General features: G+C 47.7%; 1 protein-coding gene and 1 pseudogene across 5 annotated transcripts in view; one reads left to right on the forward strand and one right to left on the reverse strand.

The window, feature by feature from the left end:
• Positions 1-6,229: 6,229 nt before the first annotated feature.
• Positions 6,230-17,168, forward strand: part of ASAP2 (ArfGAP with SH3 domain, ankyrin repeat and PH domain 2) — a 163,425-nt gene continuing 152,486 nt past the window's right edge. For 4 of the 5 annotated variants that reach the window (XM_066234930.1, XM_066234931.1, XM_066234932.1 and 1 more), the window contains exon 1: positions 6,230-6,709. In XM_066234930.1, coding sequence (XP_066091027.1) covers positions 6,584-6,709 — 126 coding nt within the window. In that variant the 5' untranslated portion in view covers positions 6,230-6,583. The remainder of the gene's footprint in view (positions 6,710-17,168) is intronic. The other variant, XM_066234933.1, reaches the window with a different exon arrangement.
• On the reverse strand, positions 12,921-15,078 carry LOC136308365 (nucleolin-like; annotated as a pseudogene).

Here is a 17,168-nt window from a genome sequence, read left to right on the forward strand (position 1 = left end):
CCTCAACTCTACCATCACAGGAAACAAAGGAACGAATGGGTGCAACTGTGAGCTAATAGAACTTTATGAACATTCACATTCAAATTTCATGTCATGTTAACGTGTCACAAAATAGATAGTCGCCTCCTGATTTTCTTCAACCATTAAAAAAAAAAATGCCCAAACTGTTCTTAATACACAGTGAGGCCATCTTTGGCTTCCAGGCCACAGTTCGCTGACCCTGGCTCAGAGCGAGGCTGGGAGAAGGTTACAGTCAAGGAAGTTGGGGGAGAGCCTGGGACAGATGTGACTGAGGAGTTTAAACTTTCTTCCGAGGCCAATGGGGTGCCACTGGGGTTCTTTAGAAGGGGGATAGCCATTCAGGTGAGGCACAGGTGAAACGCTGTGTCACCTACTAGGGCTCCTACGAAATCAAAGGATGGGTCTAAATCCAGGAGAAGACAGAGAGTGTTTGACTCAAGAAAATAAATTATTGCAAGCTTTAGCAGAATCTATTTACACACAGAGTGCTAATTAAACTGTATTTTTTCCCCATTAAAACCGACTATAGCTTCTGTCGGCACTTTTGTGTTGTCCTAAGTACTTGAAAAGATGCTCTGGTTTCTCTTCAGATCATATAAATCTTTTGCCTTTTACTAAGTACTTGAAAAGAACAAGTTGCATTTTCTTAATTAGTCTAAGACTATTTTTATTAACACAAGTTGCCTTTGTGTGTGTAGTCCCACAGATTGAGGTTTAATTCTATATGGGCCTTCCCCCATCAGCATGACTCACAGTGGTCAGGTCAACACTCTGCCTCTTGGCAGGGAAGGTCCAATTACACTCAGCAGTGAGCTGGTAAATGTTTAACAACCTGTTCTCTGAAAAAAAAAAATGTGTGTGTGTGTGTGTGTGTGTGTGTGTGTGTGTATATATATTTGTTTTAAGTTAACTTCATTCTATAAAAAGTGTTATAGTACCCCACTTATAAATAATAGCAAATTACACACTATGCTATATTGTAAATTTCATATGGCTAATTGACTTTCACAGGATGCTCTCACTGATTTTTGCTGGGCTCTTAGATTCATTGCCGGTTGGGGTTTGCGATTCAATTATGATCTGACAAAATAAGACTATGAATAAGTGCTTGGTTATTACTTAATTCATCAAAGAAGTTGCTGGTGCCATTGACAAGTAAGGGTAGTCCCAACATCAATGTTTGGTTGATGTTTTTGTTTGTGTTAATGATTAAGATAAAAGGGAAGTCATGCCTGACCTGTGGTGGCACAGTGGATCAAGCATCGACCTGGAATGCTGAAGTCACCGGTTCAAAACCCTGGGCTTGCCCGGTCAAGGCACATATGGGAGTTGATGTTTCCTGCTCCTCCCTCCCTTCTCTTTCTCTGTGTCTCACTTCTGTGAAATGAATAAATAAAAATAAAAAAAAGGGAAGTCATGAAGATGCATGCTGCAAACTTCAGTCATCTGTCAATAACACCAGCGACTTTGGTCCTGAATTACATGAGTTTGCAAACACTGGAAGGCTCTTACCTCAGATGTTTTCACTATTCCCAATAGGAAGGCGACAGACATAGGCACTTTTAGTTTAATCTGCACTAACATTTTCTCTTATCACTTTATTCAATTTAGACAATCAACAAAACAATAAAATAAAGTCCTGGTTTTTAGCATTTGCCAATTTCTCTAGTGTATATACTTCGCCCTTGGACAAGGTCAAGCTCCCAGAATGCGGTGTTAGGAAGTGATGTGCAGAGCACACCATGAGAGTAGCATTGTGACCATACGGAAGCAATCAACAGTTTGCAAAATTCCTGAAACTCTAACTTGGAGTCAGCTTGAGCTAGCTCCAGCACCGTATAGATTATACATCATCTTTTTAGAACTGAGAGGGTCACCTGTAGAAATTGCTTTGTTAAAACAAACAAACAAACAAAACTATCAAATATCTTATTATGCAGTTAGCTATAAATAAATCAGTGTGTCATCTAAATATACCAGCTTAACAAAATGACAACATTCTCAAAATTAGCTTTAAATGTCATCTAAAACATGCTCATTCTCAAGCAGCTAAGCCCAATCAATGATGAGATTCTCAGGAGCAAGATGACCTTTGTAGCGGTTTTACCTCTGTGCCCAAACTAACATAAAACTTGGACCATGGAGTCACAGGGTGCCAGTGCAGGAAGGAACCTTTGAAATTAGCTAGTCCATTTTCTTTCGTTTTCAAATGAGTTGAGTCCAGAGAGGTTAATTTCCTTATCCAATGTCACAGTTTTAATTTGTAAAGTAGTTTCTGCAGGTGCTAGTCTCCCGCCCCCCTTGAAAGTGCTAAGGTGAGATCACTGTGATAAATGTATTCAAACTTGTCTCAGTTTGGGGATAAATGAGTCCCTTCAGTCACACTCTTTTGTGTAGTTCAGCTGTGGAAAAGAACCTTCTGGTTATGCTTACATGTTTGCCCCATTAGGGTCGTTCATTATTGTTGCTGTTTTCTAGTTCCTTACACTGTTTACCACAGTTCTTTCCAGGCATAGATCTGTTCAGTGCAAGAATAATTATTTACAAATTAATAGCAAGTGAACTGGATAAGTCTTGTGTTAAACTAGCCAACCCCTGAGCAAATTTCGGAGTAGAACATATTTTACACTTTGATCTGAGAGTAAAAAAACTCAGGTTCTTGGGAACTACTGGGGGGAGAAAATTCCTTTGGAAAATGGGCGGTTCGCCAGCCTCACTGAGCTGCTGAAAATTTCATTTTTGAGAGTCACCCCCCCCCTTCCCTGGAAATGACAAATCTGAAACTCCCTGTTTCTTTTCTTTCACTTTTTTTTTCGTTTCTCAAAAAATAATACAAAACTACAACCTCTTTCTTATCTGAAAGCCCTGAGGCCAGATGTGTGTGGAATTCAAAATCTTTTAGATTTTTAAATAGGTAATATAGCAAAAATACTAATCTGTCATCCCCAGTAGGCCCTGGAGCAATCAATACTCCAAAATCAAGCACATCTATACTTTGTAGCAAAATATAAATATTCATAAGAGGTGGGATAAACAAGACTATAAATAGCCTCATGTCAGTTCCTTTCCTGTTAATTTTACCACTATAAGAGTTCATTTTTTTTATTCAAATTGCATCAATGGTTTTTATTAAAATATAATTTCTGATACAGGAAATAATTTTAAAACTTTAGCTTATTAGAGCTATTTAGATATTAATGTTCTGGATAAGGGAGTATAGGCATTATCAACATAGTTTTATCTTTATGCATTAAAAAATGTGTGTGTGGCCTGACCTGTGGTGGCGCAGTGGATGGGGCCTCGACCTGGAACGCTGAGGTCGCCGGTTCAAAAAACCCTGGGCTTGCCTGGTCAGGGCACGTGTGGGAGTTGATGCTTCCTGCTCCGCCCTCCCCCTTTTCTCTCTCTCTCTCTTTCTCTCTCTCTCTCCTCTCTAAAAATTAATAAAAGAAAAAAATGTGTGTGTTTATGTATAATGTTTTCCTTTCTCTTCTTTTCTTTTTCTTTTTGAGAGTAGGGGAGATAGTGAGACAGACTCCCACACGACGTGCCCTGACCAGGATCCACCCGGCAACCCCATCTGGGACCAATTCTAGAATCAACTGAGCTTATTTTTAGCATCTGAGGTTGAGGGCTCAGACCGACCAGCAAAGCCATCCTCAGCACCTGGGGGCTGACACTTGAACCAATTGAGCCACTGCCTACGGGAGGGGATGAGAGAGAAAAGGGGAGCGGTAAAGGGAGAGAAGCAGATGGTCACTTCTCATGTATGTCCTGACTGGGAATCGAACCTGGGACGTCCAGATGCCAGGTCAACTCTATCCACTGAGCAACTGGCCAGGGCTGTAATGTTTTCTTGATCCACATTCAACTTTAATTTTATTATTATTTGTTGGAAACTACTCAGTCTCATTATACTGTCAGAGATGCATTGGCTATGTTTTGCTCTGGCCTTGATTTTGGCTTTTTCACTGGGCAGGAGTTTCTGAGATTGTCAGGGATAACAGGAGGACCACATTGCTTTAGTTTTCTATCCCAGATGTCCTCTTTGTACTACCAATGCCAGGGACTTGGTAATAAATTCTTTCCACCAGCTTCTCATCCACTTGTAAAACAGCATGCAGCTTTGCAAGTTTATTGTTGTGGCTACTAAAGGGAGCCATTTTTAGTACCTGAAAAGTTACATTAAACAAGAAACAAGAACAGGAGTCGCATATGAAGAGAGAACGGGAGAGAACAACACCAAGGTTTTGTCCCTGTAGAAGTCTTGATCGATCTGGTTGATGCTGCACTAGATGCCAAGGAAGAAACACTCCTTTCTCATCTCAAAGCCTCATAGCCTGATATATACCAGTCGTCCAAAAAACAAGGCTTGAAAAGACACCCAGGGTCTTTGCAATGTCAATGAACAAACAAACAAAAAAACCTGTAGCTTCAAACGAGCTAGGAGGGACCAGAATTGGCCTGGTGTAGGAGGGGACGTATTAATGTAAATGATACATATAACACTTGAATTGTAAGCAAGTTGCAAACAAAGGAAACCACCAAAGATACTAAAAGGGTAAATAAATAAATAAATAAATAAATGGGGGAATAGAAGAGGAAACGCTACAGTTTTTAAAATTGTAACTTATTGCCTAATGTAGCAACAAAAGATAGCCACTCATATAGCTATTTCAGAAAGCTCCACTTCACATGCAATGCTACTAAAATACCAAAGGCCATACATAACGTCTGACCCAAGCTGCCACCTCATATAGCAAATTCTTACATGGGAGCTTAAAAAAAGATTGTTTGACTGGTCCACTGTCCTGCAGTGTCAGGAGACTGCTTTGTCTGACATATTAAATTTCCAATGTCTCTAACACTTCCTCCTTTTCAGATGCACAAAAGGTTTTTGTCAAGTTTCTCTTGGTTGTATCACTGGCAGCCTCAGACACCATGCCCCAGGCCTGGCGTGGAGTTATAGGGTGTGATTTTGTTGGACCAGTGTCTTCAGAGCTTCTGGATTTTTATTTATTTATTTATTTATTTTAAAATTTTTTTTACAGGGACTGAGAGAGGGATAGACAGAGAGGAACAGAGAGAGAGATGAGAAGCATCAATCATCAGTTTTTCGTTGGGAAACCTTAGTTGTTCATTGATTGCTTTCTCATATGTGCCTTGACCCGGGGGCTTCAGCAGACCGAATAACCCCCTGGTTGAGCCAGCGACCTTGGGTCCAAGCTGGTGAGCTTTTTTTTTTTTTTTTTTTTTGCTCAAGCCAGATGAGCCTGAGCTCAAGCCGGCCTCGGGGTCTCGAACCTCTATCCACTGCACCAACGCCTGGTCAGGCGCTTCTGGATTTTTTTTAGAAATAACTATGAGAGTTTCCTGAAGAGCTGTTCTATGAGAAGCTGTGCTGATGCAAGTCTTCACTGAGCCCGTTACGCATGAGATTTGCCCACTGTTGACGTTCTCTCAGAAACCACGTGAAAAAGCTCCGTGACTTACTTATCTTCCCAGGGTGGGTATACCCACCTCGGTACCTGCCCCGTACAGTGAGTGGTGAGGACTGGGAGAGTGTAGGTAGGTAGAGCAGAGATGCACTCATCTGCGGTCATTTCTTGTCACGGTCACAGAACCCGAGCTTGGCGGCCGGCTGCTGCCGGGTAGCGCGCAGGAGGCATGTGTCACGCCAAGTGCGCGCCTTGGGCGCAGTGCACCGTCCGGTAGAGGGCGAGCTCCTCACGCGTCCTCCTTCGCCCAGATGGGCAGGCCCTGCGGCTTCGGGGAACCCCCGAGCAAGGTCCCCAGACCAGCTGCGGTGGCGCAGGGTCGGGGACGTAGGCAGTGAGTGGCTGGGCAAGGGGGAGGGTACAAGCGCACTGTGCGCGCGCGTTCGCGGAGCCGGGATGGGATCGCGGCCTGGGACCGGCCCGGGAGAGCCTGCCGCGGCTGTACCGCCGCCCGCCGGCCCCGCGTGGCGGGCCGTGGAACCCCAGCGCGGCGCGCGGTCCGAAGGCCGGGACAATGCGGCGCGCGGCGGAGGGCCAGCGGCTCCGCGGCCGGAGCGCGCGCCGCCTTCCTTCCTGCTGGCTCAGCGTCCCCGCGGCAGCGGCGGCGAGCGCGCCGATTGGTGGCCCGGCGCCAGCCCTGCCCCGCCCCGCCCACCCCTGCCGGCCCCGCCCCCCGCCGGCCCCGCCCCTCCCCGCGGGACTCGCTGGGGGCCAGCGGCTGGGTGGCGGGCATTCCCGCCGACTCTGCGCGTCCGCCTCGGGGCTCGCTGGGGAGCGCAGGCGGTGCGGCGCTTGGCGCGGCGGGCGGACGGGCCAGGCCCTAGCTGCGCGGGGTTGCACGCGGCGCCCCTGATCCCGCTGCCCCAGTCCGCGGCCGTTCCACCCGCGTCCGGCAGCCACTCCCGCGGCGGCGGCCCGCGCCCCGGGCGCTGCTGCTCTTTGTCCGCGCGCGGGCCGGGCGAGCGGCGGCGGAGGAGGAGGCGGCGTCCGGGCGGCTGCAGGGGGCCCCGAGGCGGCGGAGGCGGCGGCTCCCCGGCGGCCGGCCGCGCGCGCGCGCCGCGGCGATGCCGGACCAGATCTCGGTGGCGGAATTCGTGGCCGAGACCCATGAGGACTACAAGGCGCCCACGGCCTCGAGCTTCACCACGCGCACGGCGCAGTGCCGGAACACGGTGGCGGCCATCGAGGAGGTGAGGGCGCGCGCGGCCTCCCCGGCGCGAGGCGGGCGGCCCGGCCGCAGGTAGCTCGGCGTCCGGCCCGCCGGCCCGCCGGCGTCCGGCCCGTCTCCTCCGGCATCCCGGGAAAAGTTTCTCATCCTCCAGATCCGGACGGGGCCGGGCTCCCCCGGCCTGAAACACAAGCCCTTTGTTCCGTGAAGGTGGCTCAGAGGACATGGCTGATGGCTACCTTGGGCCTTTTTAAGACCCCACCTCCCCCCATTTCCCTCGCGAGGCCCGGGCCGGCCGGTTCCTTCCGCGCACCTAACTTTGGCCCGAAAGTCTGGGTGGCCGATGAGCGGGGCCGGGGTCCTGGCCCGCAGACCCTCCCCGGGCGCTTGCCTCCCGACTTGTTGGAGAGAAGTGCCCCTGCCTGGAGTCTGTTCCGTGGGGCAAGTGTGCGCCCCGGAGCCCTTTTCCCGGCTCCGGGTCCGTCCAGGGGAACCGGCTGCGCGAGAAGGGTGTGCACACCTTGTCCAGAAAGGCCCGAGGGGATTCCCACGGCGCTGGGGCGAGGAGTCAGGAGGGTGTGGGGAGGGCCCGGCTTCTGATCCAGAGGCCTTTGATAGCTGCCCGGGGTTACCTGTGTCTTACCTGTAACTCCTGACCACCTCCCTTCCCACCAGTCTGGAAAAGGCCTGGTTTTGGTCAAGGTGCAAAGTCATCACGCCTGGTGCTCACTAGTGAGAACACTTAAGGGAACGAACGAGAGGCAGGCAGTGTCGGAAGGACAGAGTTTCTGAGTCCCGGGCCACGGCTGAATGGTTTGGGGCAGCTCCTTACTATCTGTCTGCCGTCATTTTCCTTCCTATCAAAAGGGACTCCTAATGCATCCTTTCCAGGGTTGTGATGCAAGTCAGAGACATTGTGTGTAAAAGAGCTTAGCCCTCTGTTTGGCTTGTAATAGGTAATTGGTTTACAAGCCAGACGTGTGCCAGTCTTGAACAGATGATTCAATTTCGCTTGGCCAGAATGTCAAGTTACAGCCTTAAAATGGGAGTATTGTAGGTGTTTTAGACTATGACTGGGCTAGAGTGAGTGAGGGGAGGTCACCAGAGAGCTTTGAATTAAGCAATGGCATTCCCCCCCCCCCCCCCACACTCGAACAAAGCATCTGCTGTTAAGAATTGCTTGGGAAAAAAAATCCAGAATGTTTCTCTTAATGGAAATTTTTTTTTTGTAGACACAAATAGTCAATAATAGACTAAATCAAAGTAACAGATTCAGCATTATGACTGTTTTAAGTGTAGTTAGGGCATCCTTCCTGCCTTCTCCCCCCCCCCCCACCCCTAGTCTGGCAGTGGAGAGCTGCATGTAAACCTTTTATAGTGAGTTCTGTGATCCCACTTCACTTAATTCTACTTGTATCAGCAAAGCTTAAAAATAATGTCTTCAAATGAGGCAGATGGCAGGGCCGCAAGAAGTTTTTTTCAGAAGTGCTGGGCAAGACAAAAATTTCATAATGTTTTGAAAATACACCATTAGTAATGTGTATGGAATGATTGCAACCAAAAAGGTAGCTAGCTGATTATTTCTTAGGGGAAGGAAGCTTTGTACCCGACGCCTTTAAAAGAAAACAAGCTTGATTGTGTTGTTTAAAGTTCTGTTTCTTTTCCCCACTACAGTTTGTCAGTTAAATATTATTAACACTGCCAGATGTTGGAAAGCTAGGCAAATAGGAACAGCTCGTAAAGTTGGCATACCCTTCCTCTGATTAATTTTAGATTCCAGTGCGTAATTCCAAAGCTCTGTTTGTGTGCTGCCCTGGAGCTTACCCTAGAGCTCGATTACTGAGCAGATTAAAGAGACTGGGCTTGGTCATTTTATTAAAGCGCAAGCCTGCTCCGAGTTACCCTCCCAACACAGGATTGATTAATGTCTCAAATATGAAAAAACGGAAATCCTTACAGGTCTCTCATCTCACTTGAAGCAAATCCAGTGCACATACTAGGGTGGCAGTATTTGTGAGCGTGGATTGATGAGAAGCGAATTTTGAAAGTTCTTTCCTTTCTGAAAGGAATCACTGTGGATTCATTTAGGTAATGCTCTTTCCGCGGTGTTCGATGTTCATCCTCATTACCAAAACTTGTTCATTGACTGGTGATGCCCACATATTTTAGTTTTACACAAGCATCTGCTTTTCATACTGCAAAGAGGCGTGAGAATGGGTCTGGTGGCATGAAGTTACTGATTAAGCAGAAAAAATAAAATTTGCAAACCCTTGGCCCTATGTTTAAACAGATGAGTCATGGAATTACTAAACTAATTTTAAACTGATAAACCTTCGTGAACTTATCTGCTAAAACTCGTTTTACAACTGAAATGTGCTATGTGTATATATATGCACACCTGTAGCTGGACTGTTAGTAGCTGATGGGTTCCTCCCCTCTGCTGTGACTTTCACATCTGTTGTGTTTATCCCCCATCCCTGCTTTCCACGATAAAATTGAGGCTCAGAGAGGTTAGTTTGTTCACAATTACAGAGCTGATCAATTGAAGAGCTGGAATTTGAACTTGGCTCGATGCTCTTTTGAGAAAACTGATGCTGCTTTCTGTTACCATGTAATGCTGGATTCTCTAAATTACTCCTTTGTCAGGTAGACCTGGGTTCAAGTTCAGAGTCCACCACTTGGCCAGGTATGTGAACTGGGGTGAGCTACCTGGCCGTTTTCGCATTTTCCTGAGCTTTCCGGCCTTGATGACAGCCCCTCTTTACGTCAGAAGGCCGGGGTGAGAGTCTAATGTGGAAATGCACGTAGCACAGTACCTGACAGACAGGTGTCGTAAATGCTAACTGCTTATCAGATGGTAGGTAGTTGATCCCCAGAACCTGGTGCTGGTGGGGTTGGGCCCCCAAATGGGATTTGCTCCAACCGGTAGGAACATAGGGAACATGAATGGTTCCATGAGCAAGAGAATGAAAAGCTACTCTGTATCTATTAGCCCATGCTTGTTTAACCAGTTTATTCTCTTGACTACAGGTCAGCACATAGCTGTGTTTTAATTTTTTTTCCCTTGATCACTTTCTCTGGGTGAAATCATTATTTTGCATAATTTTAGCATCGTCTAGTGCTGCCCTATGGAATACATCCTGTGTTTTTGGAAATAACGGAAAAAATAAGTAGTGGTAGGTATGAATCTGAAAAGTGAGCTCCCCCCCCAGCCCCCTTTTCAGAGGGGCTAATTTCTGTCTTTGTTTCTTTGAGTCTCTGTTCACTTTTTGAAATAGCCTCAAAATAAGGAAAAAGTCTTTATATACTGAGAATTTTTTTTTTTAAAGACAGAGTTTTCTTGCCTGACCTGTGGTAGCGCAGTGGATAAAGCGTCGACCTGGAAATGCTGAGGTCGCTGGTTCGAAACCCTGGGCTTGCCTGGTCAAGGCACATATGGGAGTTGATGCTTCCAGCTCCTCCCCCCTGTCTCTGTCTCTCTCTGTCCCTCTCTGTCTCCTCTCTAAAATGAATAAATAAAATAAAAAAAATTAAAAAAAAAAAAAAAAAAAAAGACAGAGTTTTCTTTTATTTTTTACAGAGACGGAGAGAGAGTCCGAGAGAGGGATAGATAGGGACAAACAGACAGGAACAGAGAGATGAGAAGCATCAATCATTAGTTTCTCAATGCGCATTGTGACACCTTAGTTGTTCATTGATTGCTTTTTCATATGTGCCTTGACCGAAGGCCTTCAGCAGACCGAGTAACCCCTTGCTTGAGCCAGCGACCTTGGGTCCAAGCTGGTGAGCTTTTGCTCAAACCAGATGAGCCCGCGCTCATGCTGGCGACCTCAGGGTCTTGAACCTGGGTCCTCGGCATCCCAGTCCGATGCTCTATCCACTACGCCACCGCCTGGTCAGGCTATACTGAGAATTTTTGTGTGTAACGTTAACCTCTCCTTCGGAGCACCATTCGGCTTGCTTATTTGGCTTGGGTACAGATAGTGTTTTAAAAATAAATTTGATGTTGACTCGTAAGTATTAAAATTTAATCTACTTCCTTCCGGGGTCATAATTCTCGACTCGGTTGTCCTTGGTTACCTTGGAAATCTCAGTGCTAACACAAGCCCGGGGTTCTCACTGTAGGAGTGGACCGAGCATCTTGGCCACCCACAATCCCAGGGGCCTGGCTCTCCTTAGAGCCAGACGCCCCTCCCAGCGGTTAGAGTGGGAACCAGGCCTGTGGGCTTTTTAGGTAAGAATGTGGTTCTGAATCTTAGCCCTTTGTGACTTGTTTGAAAAAAACGGCTCTTCCAAATCCCAGACTAGCAGACTTTGAATCTGTTGTCAGAGGGACGTGCCCTCTTTGCCCATGCATGTGTGTGTTTGCAAATGAGGTTCCGCAGTCAGACAGGGTTGCACTATATGATGCTGTGCTCTGAAATCTGGATTTCTGTGTTTGGAAATTTTTGAGTCACTTGAGGAGGAAAAGGTCTCTTATGCGGGTCCCACCCATTCAGTTTCTTTCTTGTGATTAACAGCAAAAGGACTAATGCTCCTGGTGGGTTCCCAGCCCTGTCATTCATCCTGTGTTTAGAGAGTCCCGCTGTGTGCTAGGTGATGAGATTAGAATACCAGGAGGAATGGGTTCTTTCTTTGAAAGAACCTACAGCTTAGTAGAAGAGACAGACGTCCTATAAACAAGTCAGTGCAGTCAAATACTGTGAGGGTTGTGGCTACATGATTGCCCAGAGACGTGCCTAGAGATGGGAGTGCTCAGGCGTGCCTGGGGCTGTAGTTAGGAGGGCCTCGTACTGTGGTGGTGGCATGCCATTGGCTTCTGAAGTCAAGGTAGAGTCACCACATGCTTTAGTCACTAAGGTGGCTCCCTGTACTCTTCCCTGCATGCCTCCCTGCCTTAGGTAAACATTAGTCCACTCCCAGAGTGGTGGCCAGAGAGGCCTCTGGTTGGATTTTCCCGGCCACTCACTCCACAGAGCTCTGTACAGGCCAAGAATTTGGAGCAATCCTCGCTTCTTCTCGTATAGGCTACATTACTAGGTGCTGGTGCCGTTCTCTGTGGAGCATAAACGTGCCAGGTCTGCCTGGTCCAGTGTGGTAGCCTAAGATGAACAGTCCAGTTTCTTGGCTGCACGAACCACGATTCCAGTAGTCAGTAGCTGCACATGTGTTGGATAGTGTGGACTTAGAACACTTTCATCCCTGTAGAGGGTTCTGATGCGCGATGCTGGGTCAGACCCTTGCAGTTTAAAGTAGGCTCCATCGACCTGGGAGCTTATGAGAAATGCAGACCCTCAGACCCACCTTAGACCTGCTGAGTCAGACCCTGTAGTTTAATAACATCCCCAGGTGCCTTATATGTACATTAAAATTTGAGGAAGCACATTCTAGACTGTGAGTAAACCCTGGATGCACAGGAGAATCAGTTGGGTCATTTTGTAGAAAGAGATACACAGTCCCCTCCCTGAAATTCTGATTTAATCAATTTGGGTGGGGCTTGGAGCACTGCCATTTTTTTCTCCCGGCACCAGAGTTCAGGACTTTTACTTTGTCCCAAAGTTGCTGAAGCAAAATCACAATAAAATATTATTCTTTCCTTTACACGCCCCCCCCAATACACACACCCAAGAACTATTTGTAGAAAAAATATGGTTTTGTACATGAGAAGAAACAATATAAATTCAAAACTTACAGCCTGACCTGTGGTGGCGCAGTGGATAAAGCGCCAGCCTGGAAACACTGAGGTCAAACACTGAGGTCGCTGATTCAAAAAAACCCTGGGCTTGCCTGGTCAAGGCACATATGGGAGTTGATGCTTCCTGCTCCTCCCCCCTTCTCTCTCTCTCTCCTCTCTCTATAATGAATAAATTAAAAAAAATCTAAAAAAATAAAACTTACAGGTAAGGGTTAGTTGTATCACTCCTCTCTTTAAAAAGTCTATATGGATACCCAGTCAAAAAAACCAACAGGGTGTTCCCTTTGAAACGTTATCTATACAGGTTTTCAGGTAGACCCTAGGACTGCATGCTGTCTTGGGATGTCCTCGAAGGCTCTGTCATCAGTCAGGTAATGGAGGAAAACCCCAGAGTCCTTTCTTGCAAACAGAAGAGAGAAGGACAGGATAGAAGAAACTGTTCAAACTTCCTCTTCTTTCCTGGTAGCTTGTGATCTCATCCTCCTCAGAAGCCTCCTCAGCTTCCAAAACTTCCCTGTCCTCTGCCACCAAAGCCACCTCAGACTAAAAAGCTACCTTGACCCTTAAGCTTGGCCCAACCCAAAGTGGATTTGTTTTGTCCATTTCACCATCTTCCATGGCCTCCTTGGCGGCTTTGGCGTCTTCCTCACTGTTGATTCTACAAAACCAACCCTTTGGAAGATCCATTCTCCTGGTTGTTGACTGTCCTTGCCCGAACACATCCATCAAATGACCCCTTCAGTGTCTCTTCTGTAGTCTCCTTAGACAGACCTTTGACAAACAGTGTTTTTGGATGGCTGGCTTCTTGAATTAGGTGATTCCCTGGGTCCTTGCCTTTCCAGACTGATTGCTCTGCCCCTCAATTTCTCTTTGATTACAGGACTTGGAAGCTTCTTTAGCATCCTCAAAGGAAGCAAATTCTATAAATGCGTACATACATACCCTTTGGATTTGCCAGGTTGGTTCTGAGGCACATTGATAACAGTTGCCTTCTCAGCTAACTTCCTGAAGAGTTTTTTCCGTTGCACCGAGGAGAGGTTGCTCAGAAGCTGAGTGTTGGATTCACCATTCCAAGTGCTATTCTTCCCATCCTCTGCAGTCTTGGCTTGGACCTTTCTCTCTGATATGACATGGAGCAAGGATCGCCCATTTATCTATCTCTGTTCCCTGCTTTGCTTCCAAGGTTTTCTCTGCATCAGCTTGTCTTGAATTCCATATAAACCTCCCCTTTACTCTTTCCATCCTTGCTGATGAATCTGATCTCCTTCACATCTTCAAACCCTTCTTTTAATCCATCCTGAGTAAATTTATAAGGCAGATATTTTTAGCCAAAAGGGTTCTCGCCTCTCGGTCCTTTTTACTTCCTTTTCCCTTTGGTTTTTCTATTTGAATTTCATTGCCAAAGACTTTTAAACCAGTGAGTTTCAAGGCTTTTTTCCAGATCTTCAGCAGATTCAAAATCCACATAGCCAAACTTCCTAGACACACCAGCTCTGGCATCCGCAGCTGCAAGATCATTTTTAGCAAACATGTCACTGCTGCCCGTTTTGAACTGAGAGGCCGATTTGAGGAGTTCATGCTTCCAAACAAGAGGTCAAAAGCTGTCGTTGGTTCTGCAGCATCCACTTTCTGTTTCTAGGCTTCAGGAACAGCTTTCTGTTTGGCTGGCCATTTCCTGCCTTTATTTCCCAGGTGCTTCTTGGACAGATTCTTCATCTTCCTCCTCCTCTTACGCCTCCTCCTCTTCTTTATCTTCATCCTCTTCCTCTTCATCCTCAGCTGTGCTCTTGACCTTCACAGGAACAGCTTTGGCAGGAGCTTTCTTTCCTTTGACTGGTATAATCTCCATAGGTTCTTGTTTGGAGTCATCCCCATCTTCATCGTCATCCCCTTCATCCTCCTCCTCCTCCTCCTCTTCCTCCTCTCCGTCTTCCTCCTCCTCCTCCTCCTCCTCTTCCTCCTCTCCGTCTTCCTCCTCCTTCTCCTCCTCTTCTTCCTCTTCTTCCTCCTCCTCCTCCTCTTCCTCTTCTTTGTCTTCTTCCTCCTTCTTTTTCTCCTTCTCCTCCATCTTTCTCCTCCTCCTCCTCCTCCTCCTCTTCCTCCTCCTCCTCCTCCTCTTCCTCCTCTCCGTCTTCCTCCTCCTTCTCCTCCTCTTCTTCCTCTTCTTCCTCCTCCTTCTCCTCTTCCTCTTCTTTGTCTTCTTCCTCCTTCTTTTTCTCCTCCTCCATCTTCCTCCTCCTCCTCCTCCTCCTCCTCCTCTCTCTCTCTTCACTGTCGTCATCACCTGCCGCATTACTGTCTTCCTTCTTGGCATCCTTGCCGCTTGGCTTCCTTGGCAGGGGTGGGTGCTGCCTGTCACCAGGGCTTGCTGCAGTGCTTTTCCCGGTGTGTCTCCCTTCTTGCCAGGTATGGCTACTGCCTTGGCTGGTGTGACTGCTGCCCCTTTGCCAGGGGCAACAGCAGCTTTCTTGGCTGGTCTGGGAACTGCAGTCTTTTTGTGTTGGGAAAGCCATGGCCTTCTTCACTGGAGTTCTGGGAGCCTTCCTGCCTTTTCTCAGAGGAAGGATAACCTCTTCTCTACTGCTTTCATCTTCTGACATTTCACATCTTCACTGTCTTCTTCTATTTGCTTGGGAGGGGGAGCCATTTTCTTGGGGTCACCTTGATTTTTTACCAGCCTTTGCGAGTTTTACCATGATAGCGGCTTACGAGGGCAGAATACATGGTGGGTGCGTGGTGCCAATGACCCAGAGGAACTGAATGCTGTTGACAGTGGCCGCTGGTACCAAAGGTATTGGTGTTTTTTAGAGCCTCTCTCTGAATAGCATTGATAATCACGGCAGTAAGTGGATAATTATGCAATGTAGTGTTAGGTAGTGATAAGTGCTTTGAAGAAACGTTAGGCAAAATATGGGGATAGAAAGTGACTTTGGACATCACACAACTGAAATTAGGAAAGGCCTCTCTGAAGAGGCAACGTGAGAGCAGGGACTGGGGAGCCAATCAGGGGAGAGCTGGGATCCGAGCACGGCCCGTGGCCAGGCCCTGAGACCAGAACAAGCTGGGCATTCAGGGTCAGAGCGAAGACCGGGGTTCCCAGGGAGGAGGATGAGGGGCAGGCAGGGCCCTATCATACAGGGCCTTGTCCTGGGAGGGAACTGGATTGTGTTCCAATGTGATGGGAAGCTGTTGGAGGGTTTGGGGAATAAATTTGATCTGATGTACATTTTAAAACTTCTTGGTGGTGCCTGACCTGTGGTGGCGCAGTGGATAAAGCGTCGACCTGGAAATGTTGAGGTCGCTGGTTCAAAACCCTGGGCTTGCCTGGTCAAGGCACATATGGGAGTTGATGCTTCCAGCTCCTCCCCCCCTTCTCTCTCTCTCTCTCTCTCTCTCTCTCTCTCTGTCTCTCCCTCTCCTCTCAAAAAGGAATAAATTAAAAAAATTTTAAACTTCTTGGTGGTTGTTAACCTCTAGGGAGAATACACAAGCAGGGCACGAGCTTCTGAGGAGAGGCCTCGCGGTCTGCGTTGTTTTCCGGGAGGTCGCGTGTGTGAAATGATGCCATTGTCCTGCGAGTGTGTCTGGGATTTCCAGAGCGTGGTTGAAGTGCTGTCAGTCACGGTGGGCTTTTCCCCTCTTGTCTTTTCTCTCTAGCATTTACCTGGCGCTTGCTGTGTGGCAGGCCGGGTATGCTTTCAGGTCTTTGCGTCTATTAACTGTTAACTTGTTTTATTATTACAAACACAGCCTAAGGTCCAGAGAGCCTGAGGCGCTGGACCCAGATCACAGAGCTGGGACATAGTGGAGGCAGGATTCAAACGTGAGTGCTTTGAAAACTTGAGTCCTTCTGGAGACCTGGCCGATGGCCTCTGCGGAGCCTGGGCCTGGAGAGGCCCTCCATGCAGCTGCTTCGGCCACTGGTCACCAGCACGCTCTTCTGTGTTAGCGTTCTAAGTTGCATTTGTTGCATTTCTTGAGTAGACGCTTCTGGAAAATCTCACTGCTACCCTGTCTCCTCTCTGCCGCCTTGGTCCTCGTCCCTGCAGATATGGCCCCTGCTCACTGTCTTCTCTGCTCTGCGGATGTGTCCAGCCCCACAGAGCTGGTGGCCCTGGGCACTGTTTACAGCCTGGCAGGAGGCCTGCCATACTAACAAGATTATTAGTGATGTCATCGCTCTGCTCATGCTGAAGATGGCTTTGTCAGTGTGCTCTTTTATACACAGACAGTTGTCAATCAGATGGATGACAAAAGACAGGTCCCTCTTGTGATGAATTCCCTTGTCTTTCAGGATTCTAGCCAGGTGATCAGAATTTGGGGGGCCTCTTTTCCTAGAGTCCCAGAAATAATCACATTCTGATTTTGTTCTGTGTTGTTCTTAAACGCCAGCCACAATGGCTGACGTTTCTTTGAGCCTTCATTCTGTGTGAAGGGCAGTGTGGTGTTTTAAATGGATTATGGCATCCTCTCGCCAGTCCTCTGAGGTCAGGCCTGGAGTTCTCTCTGTTTTCTAGTGAAAGAAGCCAGGCTCAGCCAAGATACATGGCTGCGAGTCCCCCTCCCATAAGTAGTAGCCACCTGAGGTCAGCGTCCTCATTGTCGTGTCCTTGGGGGTCTTACACCTGTTGGATCTTGACTGTGCCACCTGGCCAGCTCCTGCTGGGCTCACGTTGCCTGTGAAGATTCCTCGCTGGGTGTTTCGTGGGTCTCCCCAGTGTGGGCCCGTCTCCACTATGGCTGAGATTGTGTGCTGGCCCAGACGGAGTTGTCAGACACTAACCCG

The sequence above is a fragment of the Saccopteryx bilineata genome, chromosome 6 (genome assembly GCF_036850765.1).
Source record: "Saccopteryx bilineata isolate mSacBil1 chromosome 6, mSacBil1_pri_phased_curated, whole genome shotgun sequence".
In the NCBI taxonomy this organism is placed as follows: domain Eukaryota; kingdom Metazoa; phylum Chordata; class Mammalia; order Chiroptera; family Emballonuridae; genus Saccopteryx; species Saccopteryx bilineata.